The sequence below is a fragment of the Orbicella faveolata genome, unplaced genomic scaffold (genome assembly GCF_042242905.1).
Source record: "Orbicella faveolata isolate gen_17 unplaced genomic scaffold, um_ofav_v1 contig_2, whole genome shotgun sequence".
In the NCBI taxonomy this organism is placed as follows: Eukaryota; Metazoa; Cnidaria; class Anthozoa; order Scleractinia; family Merulinidae; genus Orbicella; species Orbicella faveolata.
In genome coordinates, this window is record NW_028301547.1 from 10,632,501 (window position 1) to 10,650,000 (window position 17,500).

At 39.9% G+C, this 17,500-nt stretch overlaps 1 protein-coding gene, 1 long non-coding RNA gene and 1 pseudogene across 3 annotated transcripts in view; 2 read left to right on the forward strand and 1 right to left on the reverse strand.

The window, feature by feature from the left end:
- Window positions 1-8,617: 8,617 nt before the first annotated feature.
- Window positions 8,618-17,500, forward strand: part of LOC149111930 (beta-1,4-N-acetylgalactosaminyltransferase 3-like) — a 15,676-nt pseudogene continuing 6,793 nt past the window's right edge. Inside the window, exon 1 of the transcript XR_016207193.1 lies at window positions 8,618-9,955. The product of XR_016207193.1 is annotated as a beta-1,4-N-acetylgalactosaminyltransferase 3-like (transcript). The remainder of the gene's footprint in view (window positions 9,956-17,500) is intronic.
- On the forward strand, window positions 10,018-12,948 carry LOC149111931 (uncharacterized). The gene is made up of 3 exons (XR_016207195.1): window positions 10,018-10,705; window positions 10,809-10,893; window positions 12,596-12,948. It is a non-coding gene; the product is annotated as an uncharacterized LOC149111931 (long non-coding RNA).
- Window positions 12,788-15,387, reverse strand: LOC110062561 (uncharacterized). The gene is made up of 3 exons (XM_089289541.1): window positions 15,145-15,387; window positions 14,733-14,833; window positions 12,788-14,379 (listed from the first exon to the last, which is right to left on the reverse strand). Exons 1-2 carry the CDS (start codon window positions 15,358-15,360, stop codon window positions 14,747-14,749), a joined length of 303 nt encoding a protein of 100 aa, XP_089145667.1. The 5' UTR covers window positions 15,361-15,387; the 3' UTR covers window positions 12,788-14,379; window positions 14,733-14,746.

Consider the following 17,500-nt stretch of genomic DNA (forward strand, 5'->3'; position numbering starts at 1 on the left):
GAGTCGCGAAGCGGCGAGAAAGAAAAACCTCTGGTTACTTTAGACTTGAATCTCATTTTCATGCAGACGCGAGGGTCAGGATCTGACCCTCCGCCTCGGATTGGCTGATATTTTTACGAACACGCAAATCAATATGATTGGTTCATTTGATTGGTAATACCGAGGGGACGGTGGGGATATCTGTCACTGCACTTCTTGAGGTAAATTTTGCTTCTATACCAGGGAAGGAATTTGTTTGCAAAATACTTCAGTTCTCAGTTTATACGCGTTCAAGATTTGCCTGTGTTCGACATGGATTATGTTTCTGACAGTGTCTTCGAAGAAATTTTGACTTCGGTACTCGAGAAGCGTTTTCCAGAGATTGAAAGTCTCACCGAACATCAAAAGAAAGCCTTGCTCGCAGTCATAAATCGCACGGATGTGTTGTTCGCCATATACTGCCAACCAGACATGGAAAATCAATTATATTTCAGTTGTTCCCTGATGTCTGCAAATACCTGTACCTGTCAGGTTATTCATACCCTCATCATGCCACAATTTTGGTTGTGTGTCCTCTAAGTCTCTCGTGGATTCTCATATCCGCGAACTGCGAAACCGTGGCATTTCAGTGGCCACTTTGAGCAGCGAAGGCAAGAAGCTTGTGCCTTTCTATTCGGAAGTCCCGAGTCCTTCTTACAAAACGAGTAAGTGGAGAAACATGCTCCGTAGTAATGTTTAACAAGACAGAACCTTCGCGATCGTTGCGGATGAAGACATTGATTCTTGCAAACACCGTCGCGCGTTGACCCCGGCAAAGTAGGTCAAGTGATACCACTGTCCACCACCCGAGTGGAAACCATTAGCGGCTTATCAATTTGACGCGTTTGACAGCTGGCGTCTGCATGAAAGTGAGATTCAAGTCCAAGGTAACCAGAGGTTTTTCTTTCTCGCCGCTTCGCGACTCGTGTTTTCACCGCTTCGCGGCTCTCTCGCAGCTCTCTCATGCGGAAAAAAGTCAAGAAAAACCTCTGGGACCAGGGTAGAAACCTGCTTTCTGTTTTCTTAATTAGGTATTGACAGGAGCCATAATCGGGGACGGAGACCGTAAGCGCGCGCCATTTCAAGTATTGGGGTTGTCCCCATGATATGGGACAATAATTCTATTTTTAGAACAAATTGCGCCATCACCTGCGGCACACGCGCGTGCATACTGCGAGGATTTTTGCGGATGTCGCGCGGGGGAAATGGCGTCCGAAATTCCCGAAATGTTTCATGTTTTTGCCCCACAACTCAACGCGTTTACGTCTGTTGGAGTTTTGCTTAAGTATTTTCGTCGTAAGCTGCTCCAGTTTGAGTGAAGTAAGACAGTGTCGAATTTAGGTATGTTCCGCTGTAAGCTTATATATATCGCTGACCAAGTTGTGTACCGACTGATGCTTCTTTTACATGAGCTGTACATTACTCCACTTTAAATTTCACATATGTTGAAGATTAACAGCTTTTCCATTACAAAGCAAAAAACTAGCTGGATATATTTAGATATAGCAGAGCTTCAGGACTTCATAGTTTCATAGTTCCTCTTGCCACACGCTTGCGAGGAATTTGTCAGTCTATCGCGACCGAAAAGTAAAACAAAATAATTGCTAGTTTGAGTTTCGCTTGAATTGTAAGCAACGCTTGATGTTTCATCGAGGCTTAATAACTTTACGTCCGTAGATACTGCTGAATTTTATTCGTGTAAAAATCCAGTAAATTCTCTGTTGTCGATGAATGAGAGCGCCCGCCGATGCGTGTTTTGTACAGTCAGTAAACATGACAAATTGTACTTCCTCCGCACTTTCATGTGAAAGCGTACATCGAACTCAAACAATAGCCCTATAGCTTTTAAATATGTTTAAGATTGATAAATGTTTGAGAACATATTAAAAGCTAACCTCAAAATATGTGAATAAAGCAGAAACAATCAGCAAAGGTACGATGACGCTTTCTTTAATCAACTTGGAATAACGATTTCGATTTTGTTGACCGAGTTATAAAAACTCCTTGTCTATTTTCATTTTCGCAGTGTAAAACTTCACTATGCTTATGTTGAAGAAACACACATGATGTTAGTAGCCTTTTTTGCATTCGTGAAATTTGTTGCAGCATTTCAGCACAAAAGATAACGAAAGAAATCTTTGTCAAGATTTGTTGACAAATGAAAACACCGACTCGGACTTGAAAGTGCACGAGCTGCATGCACTATGCAAATGAGCTAATTGTACGCGTCGAACTTTCCTTTCTAAAACTTTTGCAAACTCACCAAACAAGCAGAGACAATAAGAAACCATCAAAACAGGTTTTGGTTATGATTAAACATTGTCTGAGAAACTCACAAATTAACTCGACACCAGAGTAGAGAGTTTTCTTGCTATATTCTTAAGCATACGCGTGAGGTTACAACTAGCGTGAGCAGATCTTATTATTCATTCCCAGCGCGAGATTGAAGTCTTGGTTTCGACCCTGAAAAACCCACCTTTTCCGTTAGCTCAGAGCATTAAACTACATATAAGCGCCCTGGTTCGTATTCCCTGCGTTATTCCCTGCCATCGCTGTGAAAAATACGCAAGAGAATCTCTTAACTCTCACCATTTGATCACGCAACGTGACAACATTCACGCGAGAGCCCCTGACATGTGCGTGAATCCGCGCGGATATATGACGTCAGGATGGCGCAATTTGTTCTAAAAATAGAAAAATTGTCCCATATCATAGGTACGCGCGAATCCCGAGACTTACGGTCTCCGTTCCCGATTATGGCTCCTGGTATTGATAAACTTGGTTAACCTGTTGATACAGAGTTTCGATCCTATGGTTATTTCTCATTTTGCTGTCTTCGTTGTCGATACTAGCTACATTTCCCATTTGATTTACTTCGGACGGTAATGTGGCCAACTACAATAACAGCTAGGATATGTAAGCTCTGCCTACCCAAATTCACAATTAACCAATCAGACACCGTACTGATATTCTGTGATATAAAGCCGCCGACCTGATATGGCCGGATTTTTGTCAAATTTGGGAACGGTAAATTCCAAATCACACCTTTTCATTTTTCTTCGGTGACAGATCTGGCTTGTTTGGTCTCGCTATGGGTAGTCTGGCCCCGGGGGAACTCCCATATGAAAAGGACGGGGTTACTCGCCGGAAACTTTGAAAAAAACCCTAAGCTATTAGAGGTACCAAGTTCCTGTTTTGTGGGCGTGGTTTGAAATTTTTTCACTCCTAAGAGATACCAGTTCTAAAACAACACATTAACTGACACTTTCATAATTTTTAATAGCGATAAAGACGATTGCTTTGAATACCTTCTACTCATAAAGTTGATTGTTAATTACTTCCAGTCATTCTTTTTTGGCTCAATACCCCAAACAGTACCGCGAAAGCTCCCGTTGTGAACCTTTTGACGCTGAACACCCCAAGAGGTACCAAAACTGCTTGAACCCTGAAAAGTACGACGAGCTTCCCGGTCCCTCCCCCCCCCCCCCCCGGGCTCTGGCTCTACAGCGTCTCACTTCACCTTAATTTTCTTGTTTTAATTGTTAGACTTGATCCAATGCTTTGCTTTTTAATATTTTAGTGTATCTCATATTTCAGTTTTTTTATATAATCGTTACATATTTGAGAATCAGTTTCGATAGTTTTAATTTTTAACACGTCATCTTTTTTATTCTGTAAATAATATATATGAGAGCCACGGGTTTTTCAGTTATTACTGCTGTGTGCTACCCTCAATAAATAAAGTTGTTGATTATTCATTATCATTATCATTATCATTATCATTACAACATCAATACGAACCATGGTTTGACCACGGAGTGGCCTGAGCTGCCACCGAAGTGTACCAAAGGGTCAAAAATTCATCAAATCACTTTACTAAAATCCAGGTTAAATGGTCCACGCGCTCTAAATACAACGTCATTCAATATATAAGATCCCGTTGACCACCTGCAAACAAACAAAATTGAAGTCCCGGATCACGAAAATCGAACACTTTCTTCCATACAATCTTCTATACAAACACATAGGTCGAGGAAAAGGTTGTTGTTATTCATCGTGGTAGATGCAATAATAAAGTGTATTATCGTTTGTCTCACGATGTAGTCACTTGAGATGTAGATCGTGACGTTTCGACTGCTTACTGCTAGTCTTCTTCAGGCGATAAGGTCGACTGATTGCACGGTATCATTTATATCACAAAGGTCGGCTGTGATTGGTGCATTTCGATCCTCCTATTGTTCCATCGTTGCGGCGAGTAGCTGTTCCCTCAGTGGTCCGCTGTTGTACCGTTCTCCTGTTGTTGTGTTTCTTGATCGTGGGCATCCATGCTTCAGGAATTTCAATTCCACTATCCCTGTTGATGTTATTAGGGTGAAGTCTTATGTGAATAGCTTCCTTGACCCTACGTGTGTACCAGTGAGGATCTCGTTCAATAAACTTGACCTCATTCCAGATAGGATAGTGGCCAGTCTCGTGGGTGTGTTCAGAAACGGCAGAGGTCTGGGTACGGGCGAGTCGTATATCCCTGTCGTGTTCTTTTATCCTCTCCTGTATAGATCTCCCTGTTTCCCGATGTAGACTTTGCCGCACTCACAGGGAATCCTGTAGACAACACCATCTTGTTTAGCCGGGTTGACGGTGTCCTTTGGCCGCACTAAGTGTGACCGAAGTGTCGTGTCGGACTTGAAGACGGTGCGAATGCCCTGTTGTTCTAGGCAGCGGCGGAGAGACTCCGAAACTCCTTGGACATAAGGTAAAACGGCGGTGGATTTAAATTCCGCGACGGGCACTCTTCTTGGGGTTGTTCGTGCCTTTGTGATGTTCTGTACAAAAGAGGATGGATATCCGTTGGAAACAAGTACAGATGACAGATGTTTCTTCTCTCCAGCGACTACTGATGCTTTGGTCACGAGACGTTTAGCCCGGTCGTACAGACACTTCACAAGTGCACGCAACGTTTCTACATGATATAGCGTCCGCTATAGTTAAAGATGAAATTCCCGATGAACCTATTCTAAACGTTGACCAAACACCGTCAAAGTTCGTAGCGACGGATAACGTCACGATGGCAGAGAAGAGTTCAAAGTATATCCAGAAAAGGAAGGGACGCATTCCAACCCTGGACCCATTCACGCCCTAGTTTGTATGGCTACCTTGTGTTTTTTGCTGGAAATAAAGAGCAAATTTTGTTGTTGGACGTTGTTATTTTCTAACGAAATAAGTGCGAAAAATATCAAATTCGCGTGTTAATTATGCAAACGTACCACACGGAAATTCGCGTTAATAAAAGGTATGTAAACATAACTTTTCGAAAATTCGCGTTAATTTTATGACGCGTAAATTTTGTTCGCGTTGTTAACATGCTTCGTTATATTCCTATAATAAGGTACACGCACAAAAAAAAACTATAAAAATTTTAGAACAGGACGAAAAGTTATAGTTAGTGTAAATACTAATTCATGTATAACTGAGAAGCTTGTTTTGAAAGATGTGTTTTTCAAAGAGGTTTAAAGAGTCCATCACTTTTGCTTGTGTGATCTTATTTGTGTGCTGTTCCACAGTACTGGGGCAAGCGACAGAGAGGGATCGGTCCACAGCTCTCTGATTCATATATTTTCGTATGGTCAGTAGATTTTTCGGCGTACACTCGTAAACACCTGACTGGTTCATTTTTAATAAGATCTTCCAAATTAGTAGGTGCCAACCATGTTTGTCTTATAACTCAACAAAAAAAATATTAAAATTGACACTTTCTCTAAAAAGCAGCTAGTGCAAATAAATTAAAACCAGCGATGTTTCAATGTGGGGATAAAAGCTGGTAAAAAGCTGATTTGCATACCGAGGTGGCATGTGTCTCCATAGACATAACCGACTCGAATTCAACACCAACGTTTAATTTTTGCGGAGGGCTCGAGATGGCTGGGCGATTTCACCACAAACAGATATCAAGGATACAAGTGCGGCAGGAAAGAGCTAGTATTGAGTATAAATAGCTCCGTTTTGTAGAAGAATATTTCGAAATAAGTAAGGACATACTTAGCAATTTCTGTGTTTCAATTGAGGATACCAGCAGGTGGCACTGAGAAACCACAATAACTCCGTTATGTAGAAGCATATTTTAAATGACTTAAAATATACTCAGGAATTTTCGTATTTCAATTGTTTGGGAATTTTAATCGTTTTTGGCCCATACCGTATTTGTACACTTTTTTGATCCTGGAACGAAGTAACTGTAGCCTCTGAAACAAAGGAAACCCGCGCACTTCTGTCAGTGTCTCCAGTTTAAACTCTGCGCAAGTGTTCAAGCACGGAAAAACACGAGCTACGTTATAACGAACGTCCGTTTTTCTACAAATCGGATATATTTGAGTCAACTGAATAATCAATGTCTACCGATCGCAACAATCAAAGTACAAAGATAATTATCTTCACTTCTAACCGCATTTCACTTACTGGATCATTGAAAGGTGTTTCTAGCTGTGAGAGGGGAACAGAAAGTGATTTTCTCTTAAATCTTTGGCCAGACGGGTTGTCAAGTATTCGCAAGTAGCCCTAAGTTAGACTTGCGTTGGGTGGCCAAACGGACTCGCAAGTTTCCACTCGAGTACACGCAGGTCGCAAAAACTTAAACCATTTCAAGGCTACTGATCTTATCTTATCTTGTAAAATGTTCCACAGTACTGCGACAGAGAGGGATCGGTCCACAGCTCTCTGATTCATATTTTCGCATGGTCAGTAGATTTTTCGGCTTGCACTCGTTAACACTTGACTGGTTCAGTTTTAATAAGATCTTCCAAATTAGTAGGTGTCAACCATGTTTGTCTTATAACTCAACAAAAAAATATATTAAAATTAACACGTTCTCTAAGAAGCAGTCAATGTAAATAAATTAAAACCAGCGATGTGTCTATGTGGGGATAAAAGCTGGTAAAAAGCTGATTTGCACACCGAAGTGGCATGTCTCTCCATAGACATAAACGAATCGAATTCAACACCAACATTTTATTTTAAGTTTGCGGACGGAGCTCGAGATGGCTGGGCGATTTCACCACAAACAGATATCAAGGATACAAGTGCGGCATTCAATATAAATAGCTCCCTTTTGTAGAAGGGTAACAGGACATACTTAGGAATTTCTGTATTTCAATTGAGGATGGCAGCAGGTGGCACTGAGAAACCACAATAACTCCGTTATGTAGAAGCATATTTTAAATAACTTAAAACATACTCAGGAATTTTCGTATTTCAATTGTTTGGGAATTTTAATATCGTTTTTGGCCTACACCGTATTTGTACAATTTTTTGATCCTGGAACGAAGAAACTGTAGCCTCTGAAACAAAGGAATCGAAACCTGCGCACTCCTTTCAATGTTTGCAGTTTAAACTCTGCACAAGTGTTCACTAAGCACGTAAAAACTGAACACGAAATGTATTTAAGTCAACTGAATAATCAATGTCTACCGATCGCAACAATCAAAGTACAAAGATAATTATCTTTACTTCTAACCGCATTTCACTTACTGGATCAGTAAAAAGGTGCCACGGTTTCTAGCTGTGAGATGGGAACAGAAAGTGATTTTCTCTTAAATCTTTGGCCAAACGGACTGGCAAGTAGTCGCAAGTAGCCCGCAAGTTGAAATTTCGTACAGATTTGTGTTGGGTGGCCAAACGGACTCGCAAGTTTCCACTCAAGTGCACGCACGTCGCAAAAACTTAAACCATTTCTTCAGCCAAAATCCTGTCAGTTTCATTGACTAATATGTTGTCCGGTTCGCCAGGGCTTAAGCCTGGTTCACACTAGCGACATAACGACAAAACGACATCGTCACGAACGACACAAAAAGGACGTTATCTCGATGTTTGTAGTGTGAACATGTAGACATAATGACAAACGTGTATTAGCAACATAACAGCATGAACAGAACGGCATAAAGATAACACTCAGGATAAAACTGAACTTTTCCTTGTGTCGTTATTTCGATGTCGTTTTGTCACTAGTGTGAACCAGGCTTTAACGAACGTTTGTTCAGAGATCATTTTCGCTCAGACGCTAAAACCGGAGTTTGCATACTAATCAGTGTTATGAGCCTCATTAAAAACTTGCCTTTGGGTGTCATGGTTGAACATACGTGGAATTATTTCCAGTCGAATTTGACTTGTTTCCTGATAGTAAACTAGAATTCCTTTCGACAGAAAGTTGTTATGAGTTACTAGCCTTCAATTTGGCGAGCTACCTTTAAATATCTGCTCACCTTGCTTAAATAAAGGTTGTCCATCTCTGTCTGTCTGTCAAACTTACTGAACCGTGATCACCTGAAATATTGCAAGACTTCAATTCATATCAATATTCATCATCGCTTAATTATACCTGGGTGGGTTCTTTTTCTTGTCGATCGTGGCTTCGCCACGAAACCAAAAAAAAAAACCTCTACCACCCAAGGTACATCGCTTTTCGTTGTTATCAAAATACGTGTTCTGGTATATAAAGTCTCATATGAGCCAAAGGAATTGGCCGTGGCGAACTGTCGAGACCTAAGAACTAGGTAGGATTAATCATTAACGGAACGTGAAAGCTGTCAATAACGCCTCATGATATGCGAATTAAGTGTGAAGGACGCACTACACTGTCTCAGACTGTCTTTCTTCCGTTTGCGTTTGTGTAATGATCGAATCAGCATAAATAGTAGTTCGGTCGTGTCTTTACGCGAGGAAATACTTGGAGAACAATCCATAGCTTCTTATTGTCCGTTACAAAAAGTATTCGTGCTATGAAGAATGGCTTTCCGGCTTATTCCGGTTAGTTTCGTCAGGAGATTGTTTATCAAGCGACGTTTCACTTCAGGTGTACTGCTTGCAAGTTTACCGTTCTTAGGATACCTGCTTCTATTCTCTTCTTCAGAAACTGGACTCTCTACTTCGGTGCCTGGAAAAATGCTTTCGACAAACATTGTATATGACTGCCCTTGCGCAACTAAACAACAAACTCAAAATAGCACTTTAAAACCACAACAGAAGCGATCGTGACATCGACAAGAACGTTTGCAGGTGAACGAAAGGTTGAACACGATTCCTCGACATCCATCGGAAGTTTGAATGCTCACATGTGGTCTGGAATATGTGGAATGAACGTGGATATTTTAAGAAACTGGCCTCATTTTCCTTACTTTCCAGACCAGCGTTCTTTTGTTTCGGAATTTCGTAAAACTCAAGTTTTGAATATGAAAGACAACGGAGAAAGGATATTTGGATTTGTCCATCCGCAGGTAAGCGGCATGTATAAGTTTGCCATCACATCAGATGATACATCAGAGTTGTGGCTGAGTAGAAATGAAGATCCCGCTTCAAGCGAGATGATCGCGCGGGTTTATTCGCCTCATGAATCGGCTTGGACTGTAGAAGGAGACTACAAAAAATACGCTGAGCAAATTTCTAAAGAAATCCTTCTTCACGCCGGCAAGAAATATTACATCGAGTCTCTGAGTAAGCAAGGTTCTGGCGCCGCTCACGTTGCTGTATTTTGGTCTTACGGGAATTCAACATTTGAAATTATTTCCTCCGAATATCTGTCCAGCTTTTCTCGGGAAAATACTGATCACGAATCTATACCCCTGCACGCGGGTAAACATGATAAAAGAACGCTTCGAAGCAAGAGTTATTTATATTATTTTAGTCGTCTTCCGTTTATAAGCAGGAAAGAATACATAAACCTTATTCCAACTTGCTCATATAGCCCGAGCTTTCTGGTTCGTGAAAAACTCAAACGGTATCAGGGCGTCACGTTGACAAATTTGTCACAAGTATTCCCGCGAGATGATACCAATATGTTGCATTCTAGACAGAACCGTCCTGAGGACGAATGGCTCAAACCTAACGCGCTTGTTGATAACAACACAGCTGAATCTGTCGTAGAGAAGTTTATTAACTCACTACAGTCAAGGTAAGTTCAGCTACATTTTCATTTTATCAAGATTCTGCGCAAGATTCGTAATCTGCAAGATAATATATTACAGGACAGTTTTAGCGGCTGGTTTTCACTAGAGCATAAGCTCTAATAAATGTATGATGTGATTTTCTTCGTTACATATGCGAACAATGTCAGGCTTAATGAGTTTATGTCTCTCGTCCATAAGTGGTAATAATTAGCAAGTTGAATTAGGGAGTTTAACTAACCATGACAGGACGGCGACGCTGATTTCCGTAACGGTCGATGCCATTTTTAAAGGAGCTGGGTCACGGTCGCGCATGCGCATGCGCGCGCGGTCACGAAACAGGTTGAAAGTTTTAGCCTCAAACTTTCAAAATCGTTGGCAAGGACTTATTCATAACTTCATCGGAAAATATCTCTGCCATCCTTGAGTGGTCTATTCTTTTGATAGCGGTTATAAGTCAATTGATTGTTGTAGAGTATTTCCATGTAGATTTTGGCTCGTCTTCGATGTTTTGTGAGTGAATTTTCGTGGATGTTGTGATGCAGTGTGATGTCTTCTCAAGGCGGTCGGCGATCTGCAAGTGGTCGAAAGAGGATTTACACTTCAGTTTCTGAGGGAGTAACGTTTTGGTAAAAAGGCCATCGAAGGATTTTGCTAGACTGCCGCTTTTATTCTTCTTCAGTATCTGCGACGATTTATGGCGAATATCGGAGTGATTCAGCGTTTGCTGGCCACTTTCTTTCCCTGGAACGACGAAGGCAAGTACCTTTCGTTTACCTTTCACGTGCAGTTTGCCACTTTGCTTTTATCGTTTATCTGGTCATTTTACATGTTTCCTATTCTTTTGCTTCTCAAATAAAGGAAAGTAAGTCAGTAGAGGAAATTACGAGACGAGAGAAGATACGGAAAGATAGCCCTTCCGCAAAATGACGGCGCCATGTCGAAGGTGAGCTGATATGTGCAACTGTAAACAAGTTACCACTCGCAACTTTGACTTTTATTAGAGGAGGAATAACTATGTGTAGTCGTCTCATTTAATTCATTTCCTTCGTAGTCAATACAACCTGTTTACTTATTTTCATTTAGTCTAACTGGGCATATGAACTAGATTTTTCTACGAGTGAAATTTCCCCTTTCAAAACAAAATAATTTGCCACTTACACTTAAATTTAGTATGCCTTGCTATTCTGTATGGTTTACAAGTGTGTTATTTAGTGCATCATCAGGACTATTATCACTATAAACTCTTGGCTCTGTTGTTGTAAGGGTGGATGATCAGTCATGACAAGAGAAAATGGTCATGATCATAAAGGCCCAGTCAAGTAACTGATGTTTTTTGCAGTCATCCTGCCCTCCACATGTTACATTTATTACCGGTATCCTTGTCAGTAATGCTCAAAATTTTACTTGGCGTGACTTCGCATTTATTTTGTTATTTTTTTTTTATATATTTGTTACTGTTTTGTTTGTTGCATTCAAACATCAACTATATGCGGCTGAGCCAATAAAGTATATGTATGCATGTATGGTTAGTGTGCTCATCCCTGGAGCGAGTGGTCCAGGTTTGAGCCCTGGCCCAGGGACACGGTGTTGTGTTGTTGGGCAGGACACTTAAAGAGCCAATGAAGTAAAAAATAATTGCTGCTTATTTGAAAGGCTTTTCAAAGTAAAGAAGAATGGCGTTTTCCTTTCTGGAATGTCTCTTTTCGTTTTAGAGATATTTACGTTTTTGTAAGGAAAGTGATGACCTCATAGGTGGTTCCACTAAAACAGCACAACACTCAATCGAGAATAACTCTAGAAATATTAACGCAGTGTTCTTTAAACTTGGCACCAGAAATGTACATCACAAAAGAAACAGAATGACACCAGTCGCGCCATTGCCATGACAACAGTTATGCCGCTGGGTCTGTCCTAATTAAGACTAAAATTCCCAGATCTTATCTTAAACAAGGATCATCCACCCCCACCAATCTAATGTGGAGAGTTAAGACAATATGGGAATCATGTGTGTTCTGAGTTAGACCCTTTGTCCCACCTTAAAAGGTTGCAAATGGGGATATTTGGTTTTTCACAGAAACAGACTGGAGTCAAGAGTGTTGCCATGGCAACAACATAGTAGTTGTCATTCTGTTTCTTTTGTGATGTACATTCCTGGTGCCAAGTTTGAAGAACACTGCTTTAATATTTCTAGAGTTATTCTCGATCGAGTGTTGTGCTGTTTTAGTGGAACCACCTATGACGTCATCACTTTCCTCATTTGCATAATACAAAAACGTGAATATCTCTAAAACAAAGAAGATATTCCAAAAAGGAAAATGCCATTCTTCTTTACTTTGAAAAGCCTTTCAAATAAGCAGGAATTATTTTTTACTTCATAGGCACTTTAACTCTCACAGTGCCTCTCTCCACCCAGGAGTATAAATGGGTAGCGGCAAATTGTTGGGGAAACCTAACAAATTGCAGGGGAGTGACCTGTGATGGACTAGCATCCCGTCCAGGGGTAGTAGAAATACTCCTAGCCGCTTCATGCTACAGAAACCAGGATAAACTCCGGCAGCTATGAGCCACTGGCTCCAAGGTTTCACTTATGCATATATGTACTGAATGTAGATTAATATGTGTTGTGTTCAATGTCTTTGTTGCAGAGAGGATATTGATGTTACAGCGAGTTCTACCAATGTTGATATTACAGGCATATCAGCATCTTATTGAAACATATAGGGAAGTCCTGTTTACAAGATATGGCCTCTTTTAGAGCATCTCCATGGGAACAGTTGTCTTTTAATACTGTCAAATAAATTATTTTTTTCAATACAGTGTAGATGCTTCAAATCAAATTGTCCTCAAACATACAAAGTGTTTATTTTTTACAATGTGTACCAATATTCTTTCATTTCAATGACATGATCAAGCTAATTTTTACTTCTCCCCCACACTAAAATAAATTACATCTCCAGTAAAGTACATGTATATAGCCAATAAAATTTATTGATTACCATTTGGTGACTGCACTGACCATGACTAGTTATTGAATACAGTACGTCCCAGGGTGTTTGATGAATTAAGCAAAGTCTTTTGGAACTACTGGATATCATGAAACATTGCGAGCAAAAATGGAAAATTGTATAGGTCAGGTACTAAAACCAGAAACAAAATAACCAAACCAGGGCTGCAAATAATTTTTTTCTCTTGAAAGGACATATGTCCTACTAAAACACCATCTTGGTCAGACAACAAATTGTGGTCGGGCATCACCAAAAAAAGTAAGATTTACTCACAGCAGATCTTTATTCACCCTTACTGTGAAGTAATTTACGATAAAAAATTGTCCAGACATCATGTCCACCCACAGTTGGGATTTTGTTGGACATGAGCAAATTTTGGTCAGCCAATGACCGATGACCGACTGTTATTTGCAGCTCTGCCAACAAAATGAAACAACAAGGTAGCACTCAGGTAAACCCTATAAAACTCTGGTTAACCTGAATAACACTCAGGTTACAGTTGGCTGTTGACAGTTGTGAGGAGTTTCATTTCAGTGGTTTCGTTTTGGGTTTTGGCACTGCCATCAGTTGTAGGGAAATATTTTTAAAATTGCACAAGCCTGCCTAGAGATGTAGCTTGAAAATCTGGTTCATTAAAAATCCCAGTGTGCTCTTCTAGTCTATACCTTGTTTTTATTGATCTTTTTTCTGTCTATACCCTGAACTTATTGATCTTTTTTCTGTATTGATTTTTTTTTCCAGTAATAAACATTGGCCTTTTATAAAAGCAACAAATTCATGAACTAGCTGTTGGTGAATTTTCAACTCAGAACCATGTATTGAGCATGAATTTTATTTCAGCATAATGAACCAACACCCATCCTGAATGTGCAATGATAAAGATGAAAACCAGGTGTGGAGGTGATTTAAATTAACAAAACAACTGCCTCTTCCATTATTACTTTAAATGCTTTCTTTGTGGGCTTTTCTTCAGGGAAAAATAACTTGCTACTTGCATTTGTTTTGGTTTAATCAGCCCTGAATCCCATATAAACTCCAGTGTGAGGGATATTGCCAATGCATAACTGTTGCTACACAGGAAGGGCACACCTGATTTCTTTTCCCCAGATAAGCGTATCTATGGAGAACATTTTGCCAATAGGCTGCCTTCATGAAGACATACGTGCTATTGTCATCACAGTCTATTTCTTGTGGCATAATTTGGTACATGCCACAATTGCACAATGGTATTGCCGAGTTGCTAGAAGGAGGTGCAGGGTTAGGCATTCCATCCACACTTGTCATCTGTCCTTCTGTGGATGTGCCAGGGGTGGGTTGAGAAATGTCGTCTTCACTGATGGTCTCATCTAAATTGTCAATTCTTCTAGGCAGGCTTCTGGCACACAGTTTGCACACGTTGCTTCATCAAGCATTTGAATGAATTCCTAAAAGAACATTATAGAGGTAATCACCAACAAAGTACAGTACTGTAAAGTATTTTGTGCTCGCCTGACAAAATTAAGTGTTGTAATTGACTTATTTTAGGCAGAGCCAGCAACTGTGTCAAAGATTCAAGTTTGACAGCTTGCTAGCAAGCACAGAGTTTTTGCCAAGTGGGCCTAGAAATATAAAAAATCAAGTGTAGGAACAAAACAAATCTTGCCTTGCTAAACTTTATGCATTTGAATTGGTGTTCAAGCTTTGATTTTTGTGGTCTTTTCCATATTTAGGCATATTTTTGTTCTTGGAATAATAAAAAAATAAATAAAAATATATTTCTATACAAGCAGACCCTCACATCTCTATTTTATGTTATCCTCTCCTGCTCTTCACTTGGCCTGTTGTCAGTCTGGTGTGGCTGTGTTCTTCATCCACAAATGAAGTTGTACTTGCACCAGCCTTGATAAAAAAGAGTCATGTTAAGCTGTTGTACCTTGTATATGAAAAATCAAACTCTGCTAGAAACCTTCTCAGCTCAAGGGAAAGACAAATCAAACTGCAAAAACTCGAAACTACTCTATGCTTGGTGAAATGTTTGGCCTAAATAAAAAAAACATGCTGTACACATGAGTATATGTACATATGAAGACTTGAACACAAACAGAACCAAAAATAGCCAGAAATCTAGTTGTTCCATTCACGCGCAGCCTTCAATACCTACTTACAAACAAAGTTACATCAAAGCTAAGTGCATAAACAAGGAATCTCACCGTGTTTTCGACACGGATTTGCTGTCGAACCACACTTGCACTCACTTCCACATCTTGCAAGGGCAACCACGATTTGCATTTGTTTTCTGTTTCGTGGAACAAGCGCTTTCGCACGAACAGGAGATGCGATTTTCCTAACAGGATAAGAACAGAAGAAAGAGAAAATGGATGTTGCGTTGGAGCATATTCCCAGAAACTACGAAACAGTTCACACATTCAAATCTGTCACGTAATGGAGTAGAAGGAAACTCACCACCGTAGCCTTTCTTGCCTCTTGTGCGTCCATAATTTTGCCTCTGCGATAAAATAAGTAGATCGACGAGAGGAAATCCACACACGCGACAAACATACGTAATAATTTTAACCAAGAACGGCTAAATTCGCGCAAAATTTAACAATTCCGATAAATTCAAGATGGCGGATGCATTTGAATCTCAATGAGAACGGAGCCAAATTTCGCACAGGCGCGGGTCGTGACGTAGCTCCTTTAACGGTCGATGCCATCATTTATGACCTAATCTGCAATCAGGAGTTTTTGTTTTTTTCGAAGGGAGGGAGAGTATGATCGCAGGTTATTGGTAACCAAGACTTTCAGAATGGACGATGCCATATCTGCTTTAGTTTAGGTCTGGACCAGGTAGAAGCTGGTTACAATTTGTTGATGGAGTAAAACGCACTCATCGAATGCTTAATTGTTGAACACATTCACACTGGTTCACTTGCGGTTAGCTTTTATTTGATGGTTGGGGCAACTCTATCATTTTAATTTTAAAAATTTGGTGGATCAACCTAGTAGTGTAGTGGTATAAGAGGGATGTTAGGAAACAGAAGACACTGGGTGGTTTACTTACAAATTTAGCAGAGAAAAATGCGCTAATGGTTAAAAAAAATTCTAAGTGTCGCGAAAATGACATCGACCGTTTACGAAACGGACAACTACGTTCGGTCATTTCACGTTGACGACGGGAAGTAAGGTGAGCGTCAGTGCGTAAGCACGAGCCAAAAATTCCGTCGTCGTTCACTCGTCACTGACGACGTCAAAAGGAATAGTTTCACGTCGTTGTGAACTGAGCTGAACTTGAAGAGTTATAACTCTCTGGAGGGACGAAGTTACTATCGTTTGTCTAAGCTTTTAACTGGTTGGAGTTTATTTATTTGTGTGGTTGTTTTGAATTCCTCTTTTCGATTTGATGAAGACAAAATCGACTTAAACGGTTTTCTTCCCTCAAAGAGACGCGACAGCTAACAAAACAAGTCAGGGGGAAAAACCGCCACGCAAGCGGCTCTAAGCGGCTGATCTTTATTTAAGTATATTTAATGAATCTATAATGAAAGCTTACTGTTTATTATTTCTCAAAAAACAAAATAGAGTGGCATATAATATACCTTTCTATTACACTAAAACGAGATTATATATTTATGAAACTGCCGTAGAAATTATCTGGCACTTTGCACTGGATTCAGTTTGCTAGAAAGCTTTATCAAAAGCAGGGAGTTTACTCTTATGTTCTGCGAATCTATTTCCAGAATCATTTAATTTTAGTCGTACAGCTAAAAAAATAAAGAATTATGAGAAGCGGCAAGGCTGCCGTTTCCGGGTCGATCACCAATCACAAGATGACAAGATGACAACGTGTCTTATTCAAGGTGATGAAAATAAAATACAGGAAAAAGCACATCGTCAAAAGGAAAACTAGGGGGCGACCCCTATGGCGTTTCCTTAAATAAAACGATAAAACAGATATAAACTATGAGCAATGAAAATATATAAACTTGACTATTAAATAACAATTTATAAAATATGAATCAGGTCACTGACAAACAATTAATGCATATGTAAGAGTCTGATTTTAAACAAAGGCAGGCGCGTTTAAAAAATGGAAAATACATGAACCTGGAAATATCAGGCAAACAAGTAGGTTGAATCATCATGTTTCTGAAAGCTCCATAAGTTCCAAAGTAAAACGGTGTCCGTAAAATTTAGTCTTTTATATAATGTGTACGATATGTTAATTCAATAGATTTATTTTTATTGAAATCTGAAAACTGTACTGAAGTTTGTCAGAAATTGAGTAATTTGCTTTGGATCTTAAGATGATTTCCAGTCCGTACTGCGCAGTCTCAGCACCCTAATGTTTATGTGTCTCACTCGATGGAATGCGAATCGATGTTATTCGTCACGACCCACATATCTTATCTTTGCAATTGAGGCCTTTCAAATTCTTTTTCCAACAGCTTCATTGACTTTTACTGCTGCGAAGTTGTTTTATCAAGTGATATAACAAAGAACGAAGCATAAAGCTTCGCATCCATAATGGCGGTTGACATAAAACGTTGAATTTACTTCATGTAAGTA